General features: G+C 43.1%; 1 protein-coding gene across 1 annotated transcript in view; it reads left to right on the forward strand.

The window, feature by feature from the left end:
* NOS1 (nitric oxide synthase 1) overlaps window positions 1–25,139 on the forward strand; it is a 507,091-nt gene that overhangs the window by 410,185 nt on the left and 71,767 nt on the right. The window contains exons 16-19 of the mRNA XM_069214501.1: window positions 4,140–4,198; window positions 5,976–6,092; window positions 10,313–10,487; window positions 23,008–23,146. Coding sequence (XP_069070602.1) covers window positions 4,140–4,198; window positions 5,976–6,092; window positions 10,313–10,487; window positions 23,008–23,146 — 490 coding nt within the window. The remainder of the gene's footprint in view (window positions 1–4,139; window positions 4,199–5,975; window positions 6,093–10,312; window positions 10,488–23,007; window positions 23,147–25,139) is intronic.

The following is a 25,139-nucleotide window of genomic DNA, read 5'->3' on the forward strand; positions in this document are numbered from 1 at the left end:
ACGCTGGCCAGGGAGAAAGGGGAGGTACACGGCACGGTGAAGAAGGTGTTGGGAGGCAACCGGACCGCGAGGGGAGTCTTCTGTTAATCGAGGGACTGCGGAGCCAACTCAAAGAGACAGCAGAGCGGAGAAGGAAACCTCACGATGGAAGGAGGGTCCCCGGGAGGAGCGAGGAGGCCCGCCACTTCCCTGGAGGGACGTGGCTTACCCAGGGCTAGAGAAGATTCTGGAAGGGAGGAAACAACCAATAAGAAAAGGAATAAACCAAAGAAGGACTACAGAGAGAACAGACCTCAAACCTTTATTTATTTTTCATTTGAAGAGACCCTGTGAAACTAACAGAATAAATAGGTTACTTAAGGTCACCACCTCCCCAACTGGCCTGGGTGTGTAATAGGACCCCAATAACACTATATCCTCAGTGGAAACCCTATCACAGAAGCCATTTTATGATGTGTCACAACTGATGTCACGTCCTTTGCAATGGATTTGGCCCACCATATTGAGCTTATCAGAAGAAGCCACTCATCCTGAAATGCTGCAAAGTACATGCAGAATATATGTGAGTTACAAGAGACAAATACTGTGTGCTAAGGCATCTTCGTGTGTGTACATGTTTCTGGGGCATAACTCACTTCTGGCACTATCCTACATCCTGTGGTGGTACTCTCCAACCCTTAATAAGAACAGACCTACCTCTGAGCTACCTCCCCTCACCAGGTCTCCGAAAAAGTGAGAGAGCGCTCAGGCCACATAGGTTTTCTAACTGGTGGATGAGTCTAAAGAAGGAGAAACAAGACATTCTTAATGCTGATTCAGTGTGACATATGGAACCTTCTATGACCCAGTTTCTTTAGCCTTGCTGGATGTAATCTCTGCTTTATCTGAGGGATGGTAGTGGGGCATGGTTTCTGCCTAATCGTGAATGTCTAAAATCCTAAGTAGAAGGATCTAAGCAGCTTAGGCCATACAAAAGACTTGGTTATCACCTGGGTGAACACAAGAATCAAAATCTCAGGAAGCAGTAAGACTGATGAGGTGTCTTAAGCTGTGACTTTAAAGAAAAAGGTTGAGAGAAAACCCATTGAAGACACCACGTAAAACATTTGTGAAGGGTGTTGAGAAAAAATCCTGTCAATTCATTACAATTTCAGAAATCAGACTGAAAACCAAAAAGGTTCCCGTGCTGCTCCCAAGAATCAGCAATCGACGAATAACTTAATTTTCTGCCATTCGAAAATGACACACCGGAGATAGGAAGAAAGTTATCAAGGTTGTTAGATCTAAGTTATTCCTATCAATAGCAGACCAGCAATGACAGCCTTCATGACTATGGGAGCAGTGTCCTTCTGCGAGGCACGGCACATGAAGAATGGCTTGGATCCTTTTAATAATTTGCTGATCGGAGACCTGAAGGTCAGGAAGAGTGAGAACCTTGGTCAAACTATGTGAGCATTTGTTGCTGATGTTGAGCCATTCCTCAGGGTCCTCAGGCAGGATACTGTCCTATCTTTAGAGAACCCCACAACATTTGTTTACTGCAGATAAAGTCCTTCACCGAGGCGCTCCTCAGGACTTAATTCAAAAGCATACAGCGTGAAAGCTGGCCTCAGAGCAGTGCTTAATTTAAGGTGCAATTACTCTTCCACTTCCATTATATTACAGGAAGTGTTATCACACATTTGACAGAGATGATAGGTCATTATGAAGTTCTTGAATCAGCATTTCATTAGAGGATGGTAAATGACAGATAATATGAACTACCTACTAAAACCAGGGCCACTGGAATTAGGCGGCCAACTCATGCAGCAGGGTTAACTAAATAATGCAGCAAGAAAAGGAAAATTGTACAGCACTATGCGGCAAATGCTGTGATATTTTACTGCATTATTTTCTCCTTTTTACACTTGTTAACACTGTCTAAGCATGTGTTGCACCTTCTTACTACCAGTTCATGACTCCAAAATAGCAAGAAGCAGCAGAAAGGTGACCAGTCAGCCTCTGCAAAGGGTCTTCCACTGCACAGCAATACGTGCCCCAGGGGTACTGCGTTTTTAGTAACTTTTTAACTGAGTTAAAAACATTTTAGAATAGAGTTAGAATCTACAGATTATGCAGTAGGTGATGGATTATGCGACAAATGCAGCAAATCCATAATTATGCGAAAAACGCTGCTGCCACACAATTGCATAACTCAGCTGGTCCTGACTGAAACCAACCAGAGTTAAAGACACATTGCACTTTATGGGTTATTGGACTGGATGCGTAAGTCATTTCACAATGCTGCAAACAGGAACAGTGACTGCAGTTTCTACCCTTAGCCACTCCTAAATGATGGCACTGCATTGGTAGAACGGTGTGGTTTGGGGTAGTTTTTAACAAGCAAACCTGACCATAGTGTTAACTCTGTCCATTGAGATACAACCTCTGCATTTGAAGGTGTCCAAATATCACTTTGCGCAACCAGAACCAAAGCAAGCACAACCTTTAGCGAGCAGCCTTGGATTCGAATCAGTAAGAAACAGAACAAGCACAAAATTACTTTAGAGGACACCCGAAGCAATCATGCAGGAAAGTTGCAATAAAGTTGGGATATTGCTTTTGTAGAGTCCATGGGCATCAATTCATCGAAATGCCATGGGTAGGGGAAGTGACATCGCATGCCTTCGACAAAGCCCTCCACGACAAGGGACCGGAATACCTCAACAGACGGCTCCACTTCTACGTCCTCACCCGCCCCCTCCGCTCCTCTGGCCTCGCACTCGCCGCCGTCCCTCGCATCCGACGCTCCACGGCGGGTGGGAGATCTTTCTCCTTCCTGGCGGCCAAGACCTGGAACTCCCTCCCCACCAGCCTCAGGACCACCCAGGACCACTCCGCTTTCCGGAGACTCCTAAAGACCTGGCTATTCGAGCAGCGATAACCACCCCCTTTGTCCCTAGCGCCTTGAGACCCGCACGGGTGAGTAGCGCGCTTTATAAATGCTAATGATTTGATTTGATTTGATTTGATGCCTTTTGACCCCCTCTTTCACTCACACACACTTACACACAAATGTTACACTTACACTCACCTAAACACACTAACTTGAAAGCACGCACACAACATACGGTTAAAAGCATTTTTTACTTACCTCAGCTGCCATGCAAAGGGCATAATCTAACTAAATGTACTCCATTTTTATTACACTAATAAAGATACATCATTATTCACTATTAGTGTAATACAAAATTGACAGAAAACAAAGACAGTGGTCCCAACTGACCTTCATAAAGAGGAGCTGACGCTGTTGTTCATGGCACTAAATTTTCCCCCTCTAAGGTCAGGGGTCGCAAAAGCAGTGCCAGGGGTCGCAAAGGGCAAGCCGACGTCTATTAGTCCCCCAGAAGCACAGCAAGCACAGCGCCTCTTTTCTAGAATGTACCCCAGGAACCAGGTCAGTCAGTTCAGACAGCCGAGTAAATTGAATGCCTTCTTCTTAGAGCAGCCTGGCTCAGCTCAGCCAGAGTAGATTTGATATCTGCATTAAGGTGCACCCAGCTCCCTCAGGAATCAGTTCAGCCAGATGCAGAACAGATATAATGCGTTGAATAGACAACCCCCTGAGAACCACGTCAAATGGAACCAATCCAAATCCCAAACTGCCTGCTGAGCTCCAGGACTCAGTTCAGCCCATAGCAAAGGGGGCAAAATCCGTTTATCCTTTTACAGTAATCAACATGCACACAAATATACATACAAATTACACCAAGCGAATGCCAGGTAAAAAACACGTTTCGCATAAATTCATAAATCCATTTTTAACATATGAATCCAAATCACCTCAAAAGTACCTAAAAACTTTTATATTTTTTTAAGGAAATTGACAGGCCTATATTTAAACCGTGACACAAACGTGTGAGTATAGGTAAACTAGCAAAATAGTTCGTTGAAGATGTAATGTCCTCTTCATAAGACGTTTAAAAAATAGTATTTTTTATTGCTGTCACTTCCTGCTGTGATGTTCTACCTGCTTCCGTCAATTTGTGTAAACTGCTCCTGCTTTAGTCACTGGGGCTCAAAAATGTCTGCCACAAAGCATCAGTATCTGAAATATAAAGTATGAGTAATTCGATTTTTTTTTCTGCCCTCTTCTTCAGAGATTTGGCTGTGCTTTGATGGACATGAGACAACCAAGCTCCAACCTGGAAGAAAGGAAGTGAGTGGCCCCTCTTTAATGGCTCTGGAACCGAATGCATGCATTATTACAAGTAGTAGAATACATACCTTCTTTAACAGGTCAAACCAAGCCAGGAGAATGTAGATAAAAGAAGTAGAAGGCACATATTTTTATTTACACCCTACTGTAGCATCTGATTTTTTAAAACTTATTAAAGATATTGATATAGTGCAAGCCTAGTCACAAGGGAAACAGAACACTTGGCATGTAACAAGAATAGGGCAGTACCTAGAGTAACAGGAGAGTCACGGGTTAGGTAGAATAAGGGGGGACTTTCTTTAGTATTTAGGTGTAGCTTGACCAGGGGCGTTTAGGTGCTTGCAGAAGGACAGACGAGCTGGACTAAGTCTGAACTCCTCAGGTATATGTTTAGAGATGCTGAGAGCTTGGCATTAAAATTTCCCATTGAGAGGTTTTGACCTTATGGTTTTTGGAATTTCCAGCAGCATGTTGGATTTGCCTCTGGTGTTGCTTTAACATCCTGTGGTAAGGAGTTTATTTTTCAGGTATATGGGGAGCCCAGATGAGTAGCTACTATTTTGAAAAAACCTTTAAATGTTGGGTTGGACACTATGACCTTCATTTTGAGATTGGCGGTAAAAACCGCCTACCGCTGTGGCAACGGACACCAAAAGACTGTCGCCACGGGTACCAGCCGTCCGCCGTATTATGACCACAGCTGGATTTCCGCCAAAAGAATGGCGGAAATCCTGCTGTGGCCATGCCGGCGGATGGCGGTAAGGTGGCGCTGCTGCTACCAGCAGTGCCACGCCAGTAGACCGCGCCAGCCGTATTATGACCCATAATACGGCCTGGCTGTGTTCTGCTGGGGGGGCGCTGCTGGTGGCAGCAGCACCCCATCCCATCTCCTACCGGAGGACCCCCTGAACACAGGTAAGTCAGGTCTCCGACAGGGGAGGAGGGTGTTGTGTGTGTGGGGGTGTGTGAATGTTTGTGCGGGCGTGGATGCGGGTGTGTGTTGCGTGTTGAATGCGTGTGTGCATGTATGGAGGTGTGAGTGCGTGTATGTTGTGTTATGTGAATGCGTGTCTGGATGCATGTAGGAATGGGTGTGTGTACACACGTGTGTGTGTGAAGTGGGGCATGAATGTAGGGGATGTGGGGAGCTTTGGAAAGGTAGGAAGGTGGGGGGGCTAACTGGAGTGGGAGGGAGGGAGACCCCTATCAGTGACAGGGAAGGAATTCCCTGTCACAGATAATGCCTACTGCCATGGTTTTCGTGGTGTTAAGAAAGCCACAAAAACCATGGCGGTAGGCAGGGTCATAACCCCGCAGGCGGAACAGTGATGGCCACCGGGCTGGAGATGGATATCTCCAGCCCGGCAGCTGTTACCGCCGTGGCGGTCGGAGTGGTGCATTGGCGGGTTGGCTTCAGCCAAACCGCTAATGTCATAATGTGGCGGTAAGTACCGCCAGCCTGTTGGCAGTACTTACCGCCATATTAACGCCGACCGCCGGGGTCGTAATGACCCCCTATGTTTTTACGGCCTTCTCAGTATTCTGTTTTGTTTTTCAGAAGCAAACACGACAAGTGGAGGTGGGAGGTTTCAGAAGAAAAAAAAACGAGTATATCCCGGATGTGTAGGGAGTTTTCTCCCTGTGCTTCAGGGTCATTTCTGTCTTCTCTCATGTGATAGCCCTCAGGGAAGCAGCAGTGAGCCTTCCACAGCGCTGTTAGTGGTCAGTGTGCAATATACTCTCATTCCAAAAAATGACTTGTTTTCTCTATCCCCAGGAGCTACAAGGTTCGTTTTAATAGTGTCTCCTCATATTCGGATTCTCGGAAGTCTTCTGGTGATGAGACTGGGCCCAGGGATAACTTTGGGAGTGCAGGACCTCTAGCTAATGTCAGGTGAGTCTGGCAACAACATGGTTCTGTGACAAAGGCAGTGCTTAGTTTGTAAAAATATACGTGTCAGTGCCTTGTTTAAGTGCGATGTTCAGTTAGAGTGTGTAACACTCTAATTACCTGAGCATCACACTTAAACAAGTGTGGCAAATTGGACTAGTCCAGGTCACTCCAGGCTGTTTGGGTGGCATGGAAGTGCTGGTTTTTATCATTTTCTTTCTAGTATTTTGAACTCATAACCACTCTGATAATGTGCTCTCTTAAGAAATAAGCAGAGTGTGATATCATGTGGTGCATACTTGTTACTAAGTGTGGGTGTTTAGAAAAAGGTGCCTGCACTGAGCCCCATCAAACACTGGCGCAAATTAAGCACTGGGAAAAGGGTATTTATTTAGGGTCAAAGAAAAATATTCTATAGAAATCTGACTTCTAATTGTTACTCCACATTTTTAAGAATTGGCTTGCGGTGTCCTGCTTTCTAAACTTACAAACAATTGACACTATAGATGCACATGAGGGATCCCTACGCCTCTGTCCCCTGTTCCTGCTATCTGAGAGCCACCCTTCCACTACCTGAGATTTCTCTTTGTACCTCCTTGATGAGAGACCTATGTCACTTTTGTCACTTTCGACACTTTCGACATCAATTCATAGCTAAGCACATTTAGGTCTCTTCACAATCCTGCTCTTCCTCCCATATTAATGGAAAAGGTGTTTCTTATTATGGCATCTCTCCCTTAATACTGAGAGTCTATTCCTCACTTCTTATCTTCTTTCTGGCATCTCCTGAACGACACAGAATCCTCTCAATCCAACCTTCCCATGCATTGATCCCTAGAAATATACATCTTATGAGAGGCGTCTTCCCTCGTAGTCGTTTGAGGACAATCACAGATATCGTGAATTTTACAGCGAGTAGGCTATATGTTTCCCATGTGAAGGACTAGTCATAAAATATCAAATTAATTTTTACATTCTTAGAATTCATTTACCCACCCGTCTCCCCGAGTGATTAAAATAATGGCAAGTGCAAAACTTATTAGAGGTTTTGATGGTTTTGATGTTCAAATCATTTTAATAGATACTTCTGTGAGTAAGCTTTATGCTTGTGGGTTTATATGATAGCTGGAATGGTATACAGCAGACTTTAGTGCTGCTTGCCACACTAGAGTCATGTATTATCTTTAATGGTCCCGCATGGCTCAAAAAATGCAGTAATCAATACGGATTATCAACAAAAACAAAGCTATACTACTTCTACCATATATGTGTAAGTGTAGGGAAAACTGTCCATAGACTGGCATGGTTTTTCTCCCAATCCATGGTATTATCCAAGGAAAATATATATATATATACACACACACACACACACAACCTAGTGGCGATTGCCTATATATTTGGCGCCGGTGGTTGAATCTTCACAAACTTTTCCCAAAAGAAATGTGCCAGTCACGTCAGCTGCTGTCTGGAAAGTTTTGGGGTGATCAGCCAAGCGGGGCCCGAGAAAAAGGGAGGTCATTTTAAACACACAAAACCATAGAAATTCACCTGTTATAATTAGAGGTTTCTCAAGTAACTATAACTCATGCCCTCACCATGCACTGCTAATTACCCCACAAATTACGGCACTCATGACAGCTTTGATGACATCATTGATAATGTCACTGTAATAGTTGCAGTAAAATTATTGATCAGATAACTGTGCATGGCAGGGTGTGAGTTATAGTTACCTTAGGGCACGAGTTATAGTTACTTGAGATAACTCTAACTAAAACAGGTGAATTTCTATAGTTTTGTATGTTTAAAATTGGGGCATAACTGTAAAGTCCCTGTAACCTTTGTTTTTTTTTAAAGTGAAAAAAATAAAAAATATATGTATATATATAAAATGTTGCATGCATACCATGCCAGGTTCTGAGATGGTAGAACAGTGTCTCCCACATGCATACCGTGTTCTAGATCGAATTCTATGATAAGAAAATGGTGTCTGGCGTTAGTGTAGTGTTGAATACCTGACTTTATGGTCATCGCAGTGACGTAAATGAAAGATGGCAGGCCTTTCTATGTGGGCTGAAGTCAAATAGCAATCTCCATGAATACATGGCATACCTTGCCTATCTCTATGGGAGTAGTAGTGTCTGGAGTAGAACAATTACAAAATTCTTTATATGGTAAATTTAAATGGTTGAAAATACATTATTACCCACATGATATAACAGTGAAAAATGTTTATACATTGGAATTAAATTATCTATTCCATTCAAGTAGTGGAATGTATTTTGGGTAAGAATCAAACATCTACTATGAAAATGATTCGTTGTTACAGGTCTACTTTTAGACCACCGAGCTTCCATTCACATATATACTCGATTTATCTTTCGAGGGAATACATTATTTGATGTAATTCAATTCGCAATTTCGTAGGCTGTAAGTCCCATGATTAAAGTGGTTATCCTATTCTTTTGCTCACAGTGTTGAGGTACCCCGTATAAATTATGTTTAGGTAACCTGTGATATCTAGCCCTTAACCTAACCAGTGTCGCATAATCAAAAACAGATTACATTTTAAAGACATAGAAAGGCCTTCACATTCCTAATCACAGCACGTGCTAGGTATCTATATACCAAATCCTGCTCAAAGATATTTCAGTTTTTAAGTCATCACAAAATCACAGGGATTTCTAATTTTATTATAGAAATGTTGACGCTTCAGTCGATGTTGTTTCTTCTTTTCTGATTAGTGATCAGTTCTAAGTAGTTAGAAAATGGGAATGAGGTGTTTTTTGACTGGCCCTCATGTGAGAAAAATATAGCCCATTTCATGCAATACTTGGAACACACGTATGTTTGACCTGAAACAAGTCCAATGGAGGACGCATTAATTGTACAAAGTTATCACATGGTTCTTCTTCTTAAGGAACTTTGTTAATAATGGGTCTTGTATAAGGATACAGGTATGGTTTTTTAATTATATATATGTATCGATATATATATATGTATCTCTCTCTCTCTCTCTCTCTATATATATATATATATATATATATATATATATATATACACACACAAATATTATGTTGTAGAGAAAACCTCTGTACCATTGAGTTGAGTAACAACAAACATCTGTTATTCAGCGCCTTGATACCCTGGTGTGATTAGTGCACTTTACAAATACAAATGTTGTGCTATATTGTGCTGTAACGCAAATAGGAGGGACCAGAGTAATTGATCATAAGGATCACGAAACGTGTTGGTTCTTATTAAAACATAAATAACTGAATAATCCAGTGCAGAAGAAACAATTAGAGTTGAAAGCTGTATATCAAGGTGATTGATGTATTATGGAGTAAACAAACATTCTTTTTTCGCCCCTAAAGCCTTTGTATTTAATGGAATTTATGGTAAATCGATAAAGCAGATCTGTTTACAAAAAGGTTGCCCAGTGTCATCATTTATTTGGTTTTGTCTGTATATTGAACAATTTCACCAATCCTTGTATTAGCGCTACTTTCTGTTTTTAGAGGTCCTGCATAATTTTCTACTTGAACTGTACCTCACCCCCAGGAGCCACTGCACCCCTTTTCATTCTAATGCACTCTCTCTGGGAGGTGGTGAAGACACTTCTGTTCACATGACCCTCCCACCCCATTTCAGAAGACCAGCATCACCCCCTCTCCTCCAGCTATGAGGCACAGAGGTCGATTTGGTCACAGTTCGCAACATCCGGGAAGCCAAACATCACTTCCCTTGTTTGAGGGACTGAGTTGGACGACCAGTGTCCTGTTCGCATCTCTGGTTCTCGCTGCAAGACCTTGAGCAGGTCCTCTTTGTTCCTTTGCCTCAGATAAGAGCAAGGACTCACAAGAAATGTTTGTTTTGTGCATTTACATAGTGCTTTAGTGTCATTATAATGGTCTCATGGCGCTTTCGGAATCTGCTACTCTGTTGCTTAGATTCTTGCTGAGGTCTGTCCAACAGGGGTCCAGGAGGGCTGAATCCGAGATTTTCTGGCCAACTTCTGACTTTATAAATCTGTTTCATTTAACTTTAAGTATGTGTAGATTTACCACATGTCCATGTCATGAAAGTCTAGCTCGGATCAGTGAACCTGGACCTGCATTGGACATCCCTTTTCCATTTCAGTGGCATAAAGATGCTACAGGAACTGGGGAGCATTGTTCTTTGCCTCAAGCTAACACTCCATGCCTCTTTCACTCTGTGTGTAGGTTCTCCGTCTTCGGCCTGGGGTCCCGAGCCTACCCACACTTCTGCGCCTTTGCCCGAGCAGTGGATACTCTGATGGAGGAGCTGGGAGGCGAGCGCATTCTCAAGATGGGCGAGGGCGATGAGCTCTGTGGACAGGAAGAATCCTTCAAGAACTGGGCCAAGAAAGTGTTCAAGGTAAGGCCCCTCACTGGGCTCCCAGCCTCTATTCTTGCAGCTGGCCGATGTCTAAATGGAGTTCCTCCATCGGATCCATTATTCAGAGGGATTGGGATGAAACTCGTGTAAAACAAGCAAGAGAAGAAAAGAAGGAGGGGGATAAAGGGTAGTAGTGAGGATGGCATAGTTCCCTGGATCCCAATTAAGGGGATGCAGCTAGTACTCAAATGCCTTGCATTTGCTACCCCTGGCAATGTCCTTGCTACTCCTGAGAGTAATGAAGGCAGCATCAGGGACAGAAAACAAACCGGGCTCTGTACCACTCTGTGCTCCTTCCCGAACCCGTCAAATAAGAGCCTGTTTAGGGCCAAGGGGTGAATCAAGGAGCCAACTCTGGAAAGCCATCGAGTGTGAAAGGTGTGTTTAATGTCACGTTTCTTACCCCAGGTACTTTCGTGAATCAATGTATTGGGTAAGTGCATTTAAAAATCAGATTATCTGCTTTCAACACTTCCCTGTTTCTGATCTTATTATTTCAGGCTTTACTTTTCAGTTGCCTCACGGGACGAGACATTTCATTTTACAACTCGATCCCATGAGACAAAAAAACATAATAGCATTTTTCTATAGATTTTCTTTATTTCACCCAGAGCAAGCATGCGGAAAAGAAGCAAGGCCTCTCACGTGAACTTGCACAGTACGGCTTCTTTGGTGATGAGTGACTCACAGAGGAAAGGAAAACGAGCAGCAACAATCTAGCGCTTAAATGAAAATTCCACATTCTTACCACTACAGGCGCACGTAGCACGGCTCCAGTGCGGTGTTAGCAATGCCGTCACACCTGGCACCGAGCTCGGGGCACGGCAATTTAAAATGTCTTATGTGTTTTTAAAGCACCCGCTGGAGAGGTCCTTGTGTGCCCAATTTTCATGCCATAATAAAGATGTCAAGTTAACTCTGGTGATAAATAAACCTGCTGGAGACATCTCTGTTTTCCGTAGTAGCAGTTTTGACTCTTCATATATAGTGCGAATGGTTATGTGCCTGCTACAAAGCACGTGCATTATGCACATCATAGAATTCCCTTTATATAAATAACTCAGCGGATTACTGCTTTTATCACAGAGATCTTTGTTTTTGTTTTGCTACTTGCAGTTCATAAATTACAATCCTATTACAGGCCAGTGTGGCAGGAACTGTCAACAAGCTGCAGGCAAACTAAAACGTCCCAAGGGTGCCAAAAAGGGTTTGTTTGGGTAGAAATAAATTCTTATTAGTAAAGTCAACCCAGGCCACTGTGTTAAGTTTTAAATCCTGCGTTTGTGCTTCCCCCAGACTAAGCACTCTTAAAATATGCCTGACCTGTGACTCCCACACCTTGTAGTCTACATTGTCTTATTTTCTATACATTCATTTACACACTTGTATGATTCGTTATCTCTTTATAAAGTGTGTGATGTATTTCTGGAACACCCTAAATTGGTATGCGTAGCGCTATGGAGTACATGAAATACAAGTGAAAGAAGGACCATGGAGATATGAGGGCGCCCTTGGGGAGTGGTATCTAGGGAATCGGAGGAGAAGGTGGTCATTGGAGGGGCGGCTGGCGAAGATTGTGACACTGGGCACCACCAGCTCCAAACCCGGCTCTGTACGCATGTTCACAGTCCTAAGGCTCAAAGAACTGCCTTTACTGGTTGCTCAGCTGTTCATTAGCATTTATCAAATATTAATAATGTCTCCTACCAGAAACTCTTTCTGTTAGCAGGACTCATTTTGTTTGGTGCAGGGGTGTTAATATCCTGTGTGGTCTAGGGCACTCATAACATGGGGGTCTAGAAAGACTGAAATAATTTGTGGTCTCAAGCAAGAGTTCTAGCGCTTCTGTACCCCCCACTGCAGTGTTTAGGCCACAGTAGTTTAGCCTGCCTAGCAAAGTGGGGTCTAGTGACGGGTTTAGTCTACACTAGTAAATGACTTGTAGTCTTTTAGGAAGGATGTTGGCCTAGAAGAAGAGGGGCTGTACTGGAGGGTTTATTCAAGATTCCCCCAGTGTAGTAAATCAGAGAGTTCTCATGCAAAGAGTTCTCTTCTTGAGGGTTTAATCTAGTAAAGATGATAAGGTGTGGTTGAAAGAGTTATGGCGTAGCAGGAGGGTGTGTTTATCTGGAGAACTTACTTCTAAGCTAGCCCTGTCATGCTTAGTGCACTCGAGGGAGAGGCGGTGCCATGCAAGAGTGTTGTCTAGTGAGAGGGTGTTCGCATCGAAGGTTGTGTTTAGACGGTGTTCACAATAAGGGCCATATTTATACTTTTCGACGCACAAATGCGCCAACGCAGTTGTGCGTCAAAAAATTTAACGCCATTCTGAAGCGCCATGCGGGCGCCGTATTTATTCAATGACGTTAGCCGGCGCTGCGGAGTGGTGTGCGTAAAAAAAAATGACACACACCAGGCAGCGCCGGCGTAGGGGAAAATGGAGCTTGGGCGTCAAAAAATGGGGCAAGTCAGGCTGAGGCAAAATTATCGCCTCAACCCGATTTGCGCCATTTATTTTTACTCCCAACCCCCATTGAAATGACTCCTGTCTTAGCAAAGACAGGAGTCATGCCCCTTGCCCAATGGCCATGCCCATGGGACTTATGTCCCCTGGGCATGGTCATTGGGCATAGTGGCATGTAGGGGGGCACAAATCAGGCCCCCCTATGCCACAAAAAAATAAAATAATTACTTACCTGAACTTACCTTAAGTTCCCTGGGATGTGTCCCTCCATCCTTGGGCGTCGTCCTGGGGTGGGCAAGGGTGGCAGGGGGTGTCCCTGGGGGCATGGGAGGGCACCTCTGGGCTCCTTCCGAGCCCACAGGTCCCTTAACGCCTGCCCTGACCAGGCGTTAAAAAATGACGCTAAAGCAGCTGGACGTCATTTTTTTTGACCCGCCCACTCCCGGGCGTCATTTTTGCCTGGGAGTGTAAATACGGCGCACATGCCTCTGAGTCATTTTTTAGACGGGAACGCCTACCTTGCATATCATTAACGCAAGGAAGGTGTCCACGCAAAAAAATGACGCAAACTCCAAGATCTTTGGCGCTAGACGGGTCTAACGCCAAAGTATAAATATGGAGTTAGTTTTGCGTCGGATTTGCGTAAAAAAAAGACGCAAATCCGGCGCAAACAGAGTATAAATATGCCCCTAAATGTTTTTGTCAGTCTGTCTAGTCTAGCTTACCCACTAAATGATGTGTTATTCTAGCCATGGAAGTGAGCTGAGCTCTAGACGGATGTTCTCTAATGGTGATTTTGTCCTGTCTAGCCTGGTGTATGAGTGGTGCTCCGGTGGAAAGGGTAGCCTCGAAATGACTAGTACATGAGAGGCCTGGAGGTAGGATGCTGTCCAGTGCAGTGTCTGGTGGCTCGAGTGACTAATACATCAAGGGCAGGGATCTTTTTTGTTGTCCCCTGTTCAAGGGCTCGAATTCCAGAATGTCTGCTCAGCCTAACGTCCTTCCTAGCTCAATAAAGTGAGAACTGTTTTTCAGTAACAGTGAGGGCCGTATTTATACTTTTTGGCGCACAACTGCGCCAACGCAGTTGTGCGTCAAAAAATTTAACGCTGGCTAACGCCATTCCAAAGCGCCATGCGGGCGCCTTATTTATGGAATGACGTTAGCCGGCGGAGCTGCCTGGTGTGCGTAAAAAAAAATGACTTACACCAGGCAGCGCCGGCGTAGGGTAAAAATGGAGCTTGGGCGTCAAAAATGGGGCAAGTCAGGCTGAGGCAAAATTTTCGCTTCAACCCGGTTAGCGCCATTTTTTTTTACTCCCAACCCCCATTGAAATGACTCCTGTCTTAGCAAAGACAGGAGTCATGCCCCCTTGCCCAATGGCCATTCCCAGGGGACTTATGTCCCCTGGGCATGGTCATTGGGCATAGTGGCATGTAGGGGGGCACAAATCAGGCCCCCCTATGCCACAAAAAAAAATACTTACCTGAACTTACCTTAAGTTCCCTGGGATGGGTCCCTCCATCCTTGGGCGTCCTCCTGGGGTGGGCAAGGGTGGCAGGGGGTGTCCCTGGGGGCATGGGAGGGCACCTCTGGGCTCCTTCCGAGCCCACAGGTCCCTTAACACCTGCCCTGACCAGGCGTTAAAAAATTACGCTAAAGCGGCTGGACGTCTTTTTTTGTGACCCGCCCACTCCCGGGCGTCATTTTTGCCCGGGAGTGTAAATACGGCGCACATGCCTCGGAGTCATTTTTTAGAAGGGAACGCCTACCTTGCATATCATTAACGCAAGAAAGGTGTCCACGCCAAAAAATTACGCAAACTCCAAGATCTTTGGCGCTAGACGGGTCTAACGCCAAAGTATAAATGTGGAGTTAGTTTTGCGTCGGATTTGCGTCAAAAGAAACGACGCAAATCCGGCGCAAACAGAGTATAAATATGCCCCTAAATATCTGTTTTTTAGCGCTAGGATGCCCCTTAGCGTGAATGTGCACTTTTCAAGTGCCCGTGTTTTAGTGTAAGGTAAGATCAGTGCAACCCTGTTAGATTGGCGTATGTGTTCATTAATTTGAAGTATGCAGTTTTTGAAGGATATGTGGTTTCATGGCGGAAATAGCTTTGGAAATATGAGGTTACAAGTGGGAGTTGCAGAGTCACTCTTCCATATTAAGCAATTGACCGAGAGCCACAGTGTCTGCTATTCCAGCACTCGCAGGGGTCGGTTTATGCGTACAGCTGTTCTGTATGCAATATCTGCACAGAACATGAATCTGTAAGCGTTAGAGCTGGATGAAGCAAGACACCAGAGACATGCACAGGTTAAACAAGATCACACTTCTTGTAGCCAGCAGGTTAATAAGCACGGAACAACCGCTATATGATGACTGGCGCAGCATGAGCACGTTATTCATCCACATACATTGCAGACTTCTGCCATCTAGTGGTAACATTCAATATAGTTTTGAAAAACAACGGGTATTTTGATCTACACAAAATAATCATAAATCTCTAGTACGTTTTCTGCCATTTTTTACATTAGAATTATAATTTGGGTAGGGTGGAGTATGCAGTTCCTGGGTAATTCTGGGACAATTGTAATTTCTCACTAGTGCTCAGGAGTATAAACATTTAGGCGAGAATAAATGAAGCAAAAACATTTATGTACTCATAAATACTAACAAAATCTGCGTTTGTATTTTGAAACTCCTTTTCCCCAAGGAGACACTCCTGTAACCTACAGAGTCGGAATGCAGTAGGGATGGACCCCCATCCTGGCATATGAAAATGACACTCTGGTATGTGATGTGCGTCATAGCATGTCCCATATCTCTGTCATATTGTTTCATGTGTACGCATGCCGAAAAATTCACAGACAATGGTGGTAGGTGATTTTCGGTTGGGTAAATAATTGTGATAAAAAACAACAGATTATCTAATAAGGTGGGGCTTGAATTCCAGTCAAACAATATGCAAGTCTGTCCTTTACCACAAGACACTTTTTTGTACCTGCTTTAGTACATTCGCTCTTCTTCTATTGCTATATCCCTTTTATGTGCCACAAAATCACAAGTGTTTTCATTTCTTAAAAACAGGTTACCATTACTCTTCGAGTTTGTCACTGGTCCCAGGCGTTACTGCTTCTTCCAGAGTCTTTCACCCTGGCTCGTTGAGACATACAGGAGCGGGAATGATTTTTTTATGAAAGATAACCCCTTAATTTGTGAAATGAGTTATAACAGATGAGAATGGGGGGAAAAAAAGCAGAAAGAATGGGTCCAGTGACACAGTGAAAGACACGAAGTAATACTTGTTATGAAGTATGAACAAAGCACGTGTAAGTTTGTGGCATGTAAGCGAAATCCAACTTCATAAAAAGACTATCGCAAAATGAATATGCTAAAGGTATTGTTAGCATTTTAACACATACAATAGAGTTCCTGGACTGGATAATTTTTCTGTAATTATATTTATTTTATTTTTTTACCTGACAATGTAAGGCTATCTGAAGCACCTATTGGCACTACGTGGGGAGGCATTGGCATGGTTAGGCCTTAAACCATATGCCAGAAACCTGTGGCATGAGCGGCATATATTACATGCTAGACTGAGCTTCTACCACTTCTCTGGGAATATGCCTTAAAAAATCAGAGCCTTTTAAGGTATGAGCAGAGTGGACCATTTCCAAGGCTCCCCTGTAAAGTGATTGGGATTCTCTGAAGTTCCACTGTTTTAGTAATAACTGTGTGGATAACGCACATTGTCTTTTTCAATTTGATGATGGCCATGCAAGTTTCAAAGAAAACTAGTGTGCATGCCCAGCCTGTGCAGACATAACCTTCACACTCTCGGGCTGTTGGTGGCAATTAATATAAGTCATTATTCCTCTCCTTGTTTCACCTCAGCCCTTCTCTCTCACCCTTTTCTCTTTCCAGCTCTCAATAAATATCACACAAATGTGCTATGTTCCTCTCCCTCCCCTGTCTCTAGCTCACCTCTGTCTACCTCACCTCTATCTCAATGCACCCACTCTATACCACCATTCTATAACTCTCTCACTACCTCATCTCTCTCTCAATGCACCCTCTCTATACCACCATTCTATCTCTCTCACTACCTCACCTCTCTCAATGCACCCTCTCTATACCACCATTCTATAACTCTCTCACTACCTCATTTCTCTCTCAATGCACCCTCTCTATACCACCATTCCATAACTCTCTCACTACCTCACCTCCCTCTCAGTGCAACCTCTCTATACTACCATTCTGTAAATCTCTCGCAGTACCTCACCTCTCTCTCAATGCAACCTCTCTATACCACCATTCTATAACTCCGTTGCACTACCTCACCTCTCTCTCAATGCACCCTCTCTATGCCACCATTCTATAACTCTCTCACTACCTCACCTCTCTCAATGCATCCTCTCTATACTACCATTCTATAACTCTCTCGCACTACCTCACCTCTCTCTCAATGCAACCTCTCTATACCACCATTCTATAACTCTGTCGCACTACCTCACCTCTCACTCAATGCACCCTCTCTATACCACCATTCTATAACTCTCTCACTACCTCACTTCTCTCAATGCATCCTCTCTATACCACCATTCTATAGCTCTCTCACTACCTCACCTCTCTCTCAATGCACCCTCTCTATACCACCATTCTATAACTCCCTCACTACCTCACCTCTCTCTCAATTCAACCTCTCTATACCAACATTCTATAACTCTCACTACCTCACCTCTCTCTCAATGCACCCTCTCTATACCACCATTCTTTAACTCTCTCACTACCTCACCTCTCTCAATGCACCCTCTCTATACCACCATTCTATAACTCTCTCACTACCTCACCTCTCTTTCAATGCATCCTCTCTATACCACCATTCTATAGCTCTCTCACTACCTCACCTCTCTCAATGCATCCTCTCTATACCACCATTCTATAACTCTCTCACTACCTCACCTCTCTCTCAATGCAACCTCTCTATACCAACATTCTATAACTCTCACTACCTCACCTCTCTCTCAATGCACCCTCTCTATACCACCATTCTTTAACTCTCTCACTACCTCACCTCTCTCAATGCACCCTCTCTATACCACCATTCTATAACTCTCTCACTACCTCACCTCTCTCTCAATGCACCCTTTCTATACCACCATTCTGTAACTCTCTCACTACCTCACCTCTCTCTCAATGCACCCTCTCTATACCACCACCCTCTCTATACCACCATTCTGTAACTCTCTCACTACCTCACCTCTCTCAATGCACCCTCTCTATACCACCCTTCTATAACTCTCTCACTACCTCACCTCGCCCTTACTGCTGGTTCAAGTATTCTTTGATACTGTTTAGTTGGCCGACACCAAGCAGCTTGACCTTTCAGATGTCTGTGCACGTCACCAATTCCGAAGGTTTATTGAACAATTAAGTGTGGTTTTGCACCATGAAGGCTCGTATTCGCTGAAAATGGGGAAAACATTTAAAGTAGTTATGAACAAGGTGTCCCAAAATATGTTTTGCCTGGGCCTCAAAATCCTTAGATAGCACTGTTGCAGATGTTTGTTTGAGGTTCAGGAAGACCCCTCTCCAGCACATGTAATGACGAGTGGCTTCAGAGCTTCATCAAACCCGCGTGTGCAGCCTGATTGCATGAAGGTGCAGTTGATAGCAGGTGTTCTTGATTAGAGCTAAAGTTTTGCCAGCTGCATTACACGACATGGAACCTTGGCAAGTGATCTCAGCCCCTGTTTCCTCTCAGTAGCTTATTGTGATACTGCCTTCGGCTGCATGCCAAGTGTACAAGGAGGCATCAAGTGAACCTCTGCGAGTAAAGCCCCAGGGTGGTGGCAATGGTGTGTGTGGGTGTGTGTGTGTGCATGCTTGTGGTCATAAAACTTATTTCTCTAATATTTGATAACCATCAGTGGCATGTATCCACAGAATATTGTAGGGGCCTTTTCTGTAATACGGTCATCTTTGGCATAAGGCAACAGTCCTAGCGTTTGGTGCCTAGCACTGGCACCAGATGGATATCCTTGCAATCTGGAATCATTCATGTAATTTGATGTCCATCTCTTTCACCCGTACCTATTTTGTTATAGGGTGAACATTACTGATATAGAGTATGCATCCCTGTTATCAGTTGGCACTCCTCCACACAGGATACTCATCTTTCACATACAGTGGACAATTTTCATGCCACAAGACAGCAATGTGCACGAAGCAGTTGGCGGGCCTGAAAGGCAGTACATAGGCCAGTACATCAAAATATATGCGTATGAGGCTTTACCTGACCATATTAAACTGTCCTGGCATATAATGATGGTACAAGTGCATGTTAGGCTGTACCTGGTAATGTGAAGGAGTATGGGGCCTATTCATAAAGGCATTTGTGTATACGTAAATGGTATTCCTATAGTACTCTTTTACACACTTTTGTGAATTTGCGTCAAAAACATCTAACATTGGACTAAAATGGGAATATGTATGGAATATTCACATATAATGAGTACAAATAGAAAACAATGTGTCTTCTTTGCACCTTAACTAATAGGGGGTTGGACATTTAGGGGCAGATTGACAGAAGCATGTAAGACTACTTGAAAGAGTACTCCTGAAATGCTACTTCTCATCTCACGAATGCTTTTGTGAATTTAGATCATTCTGTCCAGGGAAGTAATGAATAGATGTGATGGTGAAAAATGACAAGTCGAAATTTGGGGACAAAATTGGTCTATATTATTAAAAGCTTGCATTTGTGTGCAAAAACAGGTTTTTGAAAGAAAAATATCACGATTCTGTTTGACAGAATTACATTTTTACTGAAAAATGAAAAGTTAGGACCTGATCCACAAACAGAATTTTGTGAACTGTTTAATAGTGCTTAGGGACTAAAAAGTGCAATCCACATATGGAGACCTCTGCCATCTGTGATTCCTATCTTTTCTGTGCAGAAATCTTTGCACATGTACATATATGTTTTGGCAGCAAATGTGGAAAGGACCAAGGAGGCCTGTAAAATGGGCAATACTCTCAAACACCCACCCACAAATGAGTAAATCCAATGCTGTTCACAAATTACACTTGTAAAGTTACTGCTGTCAAAATGATCCCAAACAGTAGTATATGCACTCCAGCCCAGCCGTGGAGTAGGTCAAGCACCAAACATGTCACTGATAGGTACTCCAACACCCTTCTATAGAAAGTAATAGAGACAGCAACTTGATACAACAGCCCACAGTAAATAATATAAAATGAATTATATTGTTTTAAATGTTAAATGTATGAAAACTTGTTTTAATGGTAAAAAGTTAGATGAAATTAAAAATTAAATATCTTATCGTTCTAAAATATAATAATTAACTTATTTTATGAGCTAATTTTTATAAATATTAAACATTAAAATGCTAGTATTGTGGGTTTATTAAACTGTAGTTAAAACAATATAAATTAATATAGTTATAGTTATATAGTCTAATTATTTAATAAACATTTACTTGGAGTTAGTGTGCTGAAACATTATTTTATTACTCCAATGTTGTTAATAATTATTGTTCATTCGTTTATATTTTTATTTTACATTAACTTTTTATTTTTCTAACATTAAAATGTATTATTTTACCTGTACTTTGACATAGGGAGAATTTCACTCCAGTTAGAAGGAGAAGGAGGGGTGCAGAGTTCTAAGTCTACACCTGGGTTTAAATCTACACTCAGAAATGGTGAATAGCAAAAACGTTTAGACTAACACCTGTGCGCAAAAGTACATTTACTCACAAATAAATCTACACATTAATATTTCACTTCTATTTCTAGAACTTAGTTTTTAAAAGAACAATCAATGGCTAATGCTATTCTTGTTACAAAGAATGAGACGCTGGTATTTTGGGACACAAAGGTGTATTTTAGTAATGACAAACATGTCTGCAGAGAAATAAGCATCTTTTTAGAGAAAAAGGCGATAGGTATTTTAAGACCAAATTAGTGCATCACCAAACTAGATTTAAATCCTCATGGTTAAGTAATAAATATCGAGGTTGAGACACACTGCCAAAGTTATGGCATAATTTCCAAAGTTCCAGATTCTACTTACTTGCCGTTCTTTGGTGACTCGGGTGGAAGTATTTAAAGATCTAAAATAATAGGTTCATCGCATTTTTATCACCATATAGGGCTCCGTTGCCTGGGGACTGAGCATAGATATGTGCAACCTAAATAGTGTATTTGTAGTTCGAACCTCTTTGGCCTGATTTTCATAAAAAACAAGAAATTAGCGCCTGTAGATTGACTACCTTGCAAGCCTGCATATTTTAGGAATATACAAAGCTTTCTAAGAGTAGAGGTGGAAAGCTGAGACTGTCGCAGGGTTCCGGGGTACGTCTGGCACAGTTATGTGACTTCCCACTTTCAGTCATGCCAAGGACTTTCAGCTTGGGTACATTTGAGGAGGCAAAAATGCCTTCACATATTTGCACTTGCATGTTTTTTTGTTCGTAAATGGAAAGGGAAAATACATCATATAACATATACACTGTGAAAACTGTCAACGCTGTGATGCCACTGAAGGCTCAAACCGTATGTGATTCCACATTATCTGCTGTCATTTTGGTGATGCCTAGAAGCAGCATCAAGTCCACCTCTGATTCTCTTCCCGACAAGTGCTAGTGCGGTATTCAGTCCTTTCTCTGATACACATCTCCCATTTGTGTAGCTCGTCTTCTCTTCTTCCTCCAAAATAAGGCCCTGATGATCTCTTCACAGTATTGGAGGCGAAGTAACTTTGCACCCGTAAACACCCATCAAGTACAGTGTACTTAAAAGTTAACTCCACGTAGAATGGCTAATAATTGTAGAGACCAGTTTTACCAGGTGGAATTCTGCATAGTATTCCCTTTTCCGTGGAAATACCTGCTCTGAGCAGTTGGTTAGTCTGAGGAAGGGGCTGGTGTGGAATGGAGCTGGAGAGGGCGGCAGGGGAAAGGGAGGATGTTGCTTGAAGGGGGTATACAACAGGTTCTATTTCCAAGGTAACCCACGCTGGTGTAATTGGGTCCCTTTTTCCCACTTCCAGTAAATCCAGGTGTGAGAACAAGCGTCCACTTGTGATTATGCAGGGTGAAATTCCACACAGGAATTCTGCTCCATACAACCTTTAGCAGCAAACCAGAGTGGTCTTGCACAGCCATCTTTACCCTGAGTCATTCTTACCTCTGTTTTAGAATTCCTTTTCATCCTTGGAAAGCGGAAGGCAGTACTCCCTATTTCCTCTATGGAGTCTAATCCCCATCTTATTTTACCTATGTAAGGTAGATCTTCAATATCATTGTCAATACATTGGGCATCGTAGGATCTCGTCTACTTCCTGTCCTGATATAATAGCACTAAGACAACACTGCACCATCCAGTAATGCTCCACTTTTCTCGAACACTAATGTATACATGAGGCTGCTCTATTTCCTGTTCCAGAGGGAGGGCCTCCTGTGACCTTTCCTCAATGTGACCAGATATTGCTCTTCTTTAAGGGATGGGTCGGTGTCCCTGTGCCACTAGCTGCTGCCACCAGACTCTAGGACCCACGCCCATCAGCCCTGTAGTGCCTGAACAATGCTATTTGGCCCTGACTCTAAGCATACAGACTGCAACCCATGGCATGGCATACTTTCATTGGCACACTCCATTATCCTACAGACCCAACACTAGCATTGGCGTCATAGCCTACTACTCGCGGCAGAAAATAGGATGGGTTGTCCCAAAATGTATGAATCGTAGTCAGTTCAGGATTGGTGGAGACAGAGGGAAAGAAAGAGGGCATTAGAAAAAAAAGAAATGCAACAAGAAAATCGGTCTCTCTGCTAGACATGGATCCCTAAAGATTGGGACTCAGACAAGAGGTTGACGGTATTTTTTAACTTGGTTAACAGACACTGAAGCTTTCACTTTTTTAAACTCTAGCCCTAACTGTTTTGACAGCTTTGTCTAGAAATAATTTTAAGAAGAATATGACTTGTGTGTTTTATACAGGCTGCGTGTGATGTATTCTGCGTGGGCGATGACGTGAACATTGAGAAGGCAAACAACTCTCTCACCAGTAATGACCGAAGTTGGACAAGAAGCAAGTACAGGCTCAGCTTTGTGGCTGAGGCCCCAGAACTCACACAAGGTAAAATATGCGAGAAAGGACAAAGTTTCTGGTGAACATGCAACTTTTGGAATCCGGGCAGCTGGCTTTGCCCTGTGTTAGGGTTGGTCAGGACTGTTGGTACACCACAAAGGATATGCTTCTGTCTAAATTCTTCGTAATCTTCTGTCTTCTCTTTAACTAAATGTTTGGTTCAGTCTTGATTATGTACTAGGAAAATAGGGCCACCTAGTCTGCACGGAGTCTACAGCTAACACCATCTTCCAAAATGCTCTGAAGCGTTTGTGCTAATATACAATTCATAATGAGGTTTTCCATGTCCAACGTGCATAATTTCAAGAATTGTACCTGTTTTGCTACAAGTAGGGGATGATTCCAAGCCTTTGGGACCTCCATTCGGTACAACTTTTGGAAGACACCTCTGTTGTCCGTGACATGTGAAAGCAACACCCATGTTGAATGCATGCACACAAACCTCGAGTCTTTGTATGTTTCTTGAATTCCAAAACTAAAAGACTCCTACCTCTGGCTAAAGGTGACGTTAACTGCTCAACGACTTCCTTTTGCGGTCAGTTCTACTGACTAGAAGAAATGCTTTTATGTGATCTTCAAGCTGCTACTAAATTGCACAGAAAAACAGAAAAGTGGAGGTTGAATGCTTGAATTAATAATCTCAGCCACTGGTAATTATTTGGGGGTGCATTCTAGTCCATCATTTTGTTTTCTCACTATGCCTCTGTAAATTGATCTGGAATTGCTTGTATTCCCGTCTGGAAGGGATCTAGTCCGCTGGACCAATACAAAGTCTGATTTGCATGTGGCTAGTATCTGGGGGAAAATGATTTACTGGAATGTGGCACTTGGCAAACGTCTCTTTGTTTATTGCACTGAACTCCTTTGAGGTAAACGCAGACAAGCTCTTTGGAAAAAAACCATAGCATGTAAAGGGAGGCGGTCAGCTAAAGGCAAACTTTATTGCTGTTGATAGATTATCATGCATCATCAGGTCCCAACAACCTTTTTTAAAATAAAGTGTTACAAGCTGCACTTTATGGGTCAACAAATTGTAGCCTATCCTGCTGGACCATCTGGATTATAGAAAGATAGTGACTACAGCCATAACCGCTTAGCCTTTTCTGTATAGATTATGGGAAAGAACCACTGCTTCACTTTCCTACTCCAGTATCTTAAGACCTCATTACGAGTGCTCATATATTTTGGTGGTAATACCAGCAGGGGAAGTATGGATACCACAGTCCGCAGTATTTCTCTGGGTTTGGGTTATAAACCAGTTCCAAGCTGCTGATGTTGAATAACGTATAGTGAGCAGGGAGGAGCTTCCACACCAGATTGCCACATGCACTGGTTGTGCCCCACCTCTTTTCCTGTGCAAATTTCACCAGGTTATTCCTGGTGAAATTTGCACAGGGACAACCGCTTGAAAGCACAGTGCACACACTACTTGTACTACACTCACGATTTGGGTGCAAACAGGACTATTCCCCGAACTATGGCTACCCAGGCATTCTGAATGGGCCCTGAATGGTTTGAAGGAGACAACTTCTTCAGATCTGTCCTCATAAAGTATGCAGAATAGCTCATAAAAGATAACCTCTCAGGCAAAACAGTACAAAGGCGACATTCACATCGGTCCTTACCTGTTGTGGGCTCTTACCCAAAGGAGGTAGCTGGGAAAGTCCTAGCCTGTAAGTCTATGATGCAAAGCCCTGGGAAATAGTAATCAGTGTCATTGGGTGAATGACCTGCAGGCTGCTCCAGTGAACAGAACACCTCCAAAGTAAATTACAGTTCTTTCCTTCTAAAAAAAAGACAAAGTCCTGACCACCAGCGTAGGCAGGGAACCAGGTATTGTGATTCCAATATATGTACACGGAGTTCTTGTTCTCATGTGAATGATCAAGGCAACTACCAGTATGATTCTATTTGTCATTAACAAGATCAGTGCATTATAGGACTTCTGGGTACCACTAAGTCCAAACAATCAGACCTTCAG

Source organism: Pleurodeles waltl, chromosome 11, assembly GCF_031143425.1.
Source record: "Pleurodeles waltl isolate 20211129_DDA chromosome 11, aPleWal1.hap1.20221129, whole genome shotgun sequence".
In the NCBI taxonomy this organism is placed as follows: Eukaryota; Metazoa; Chordata; class Amphibia; order Caudata; family Salamandridae; genus Pleurodeles; species Pleurodeles waltl.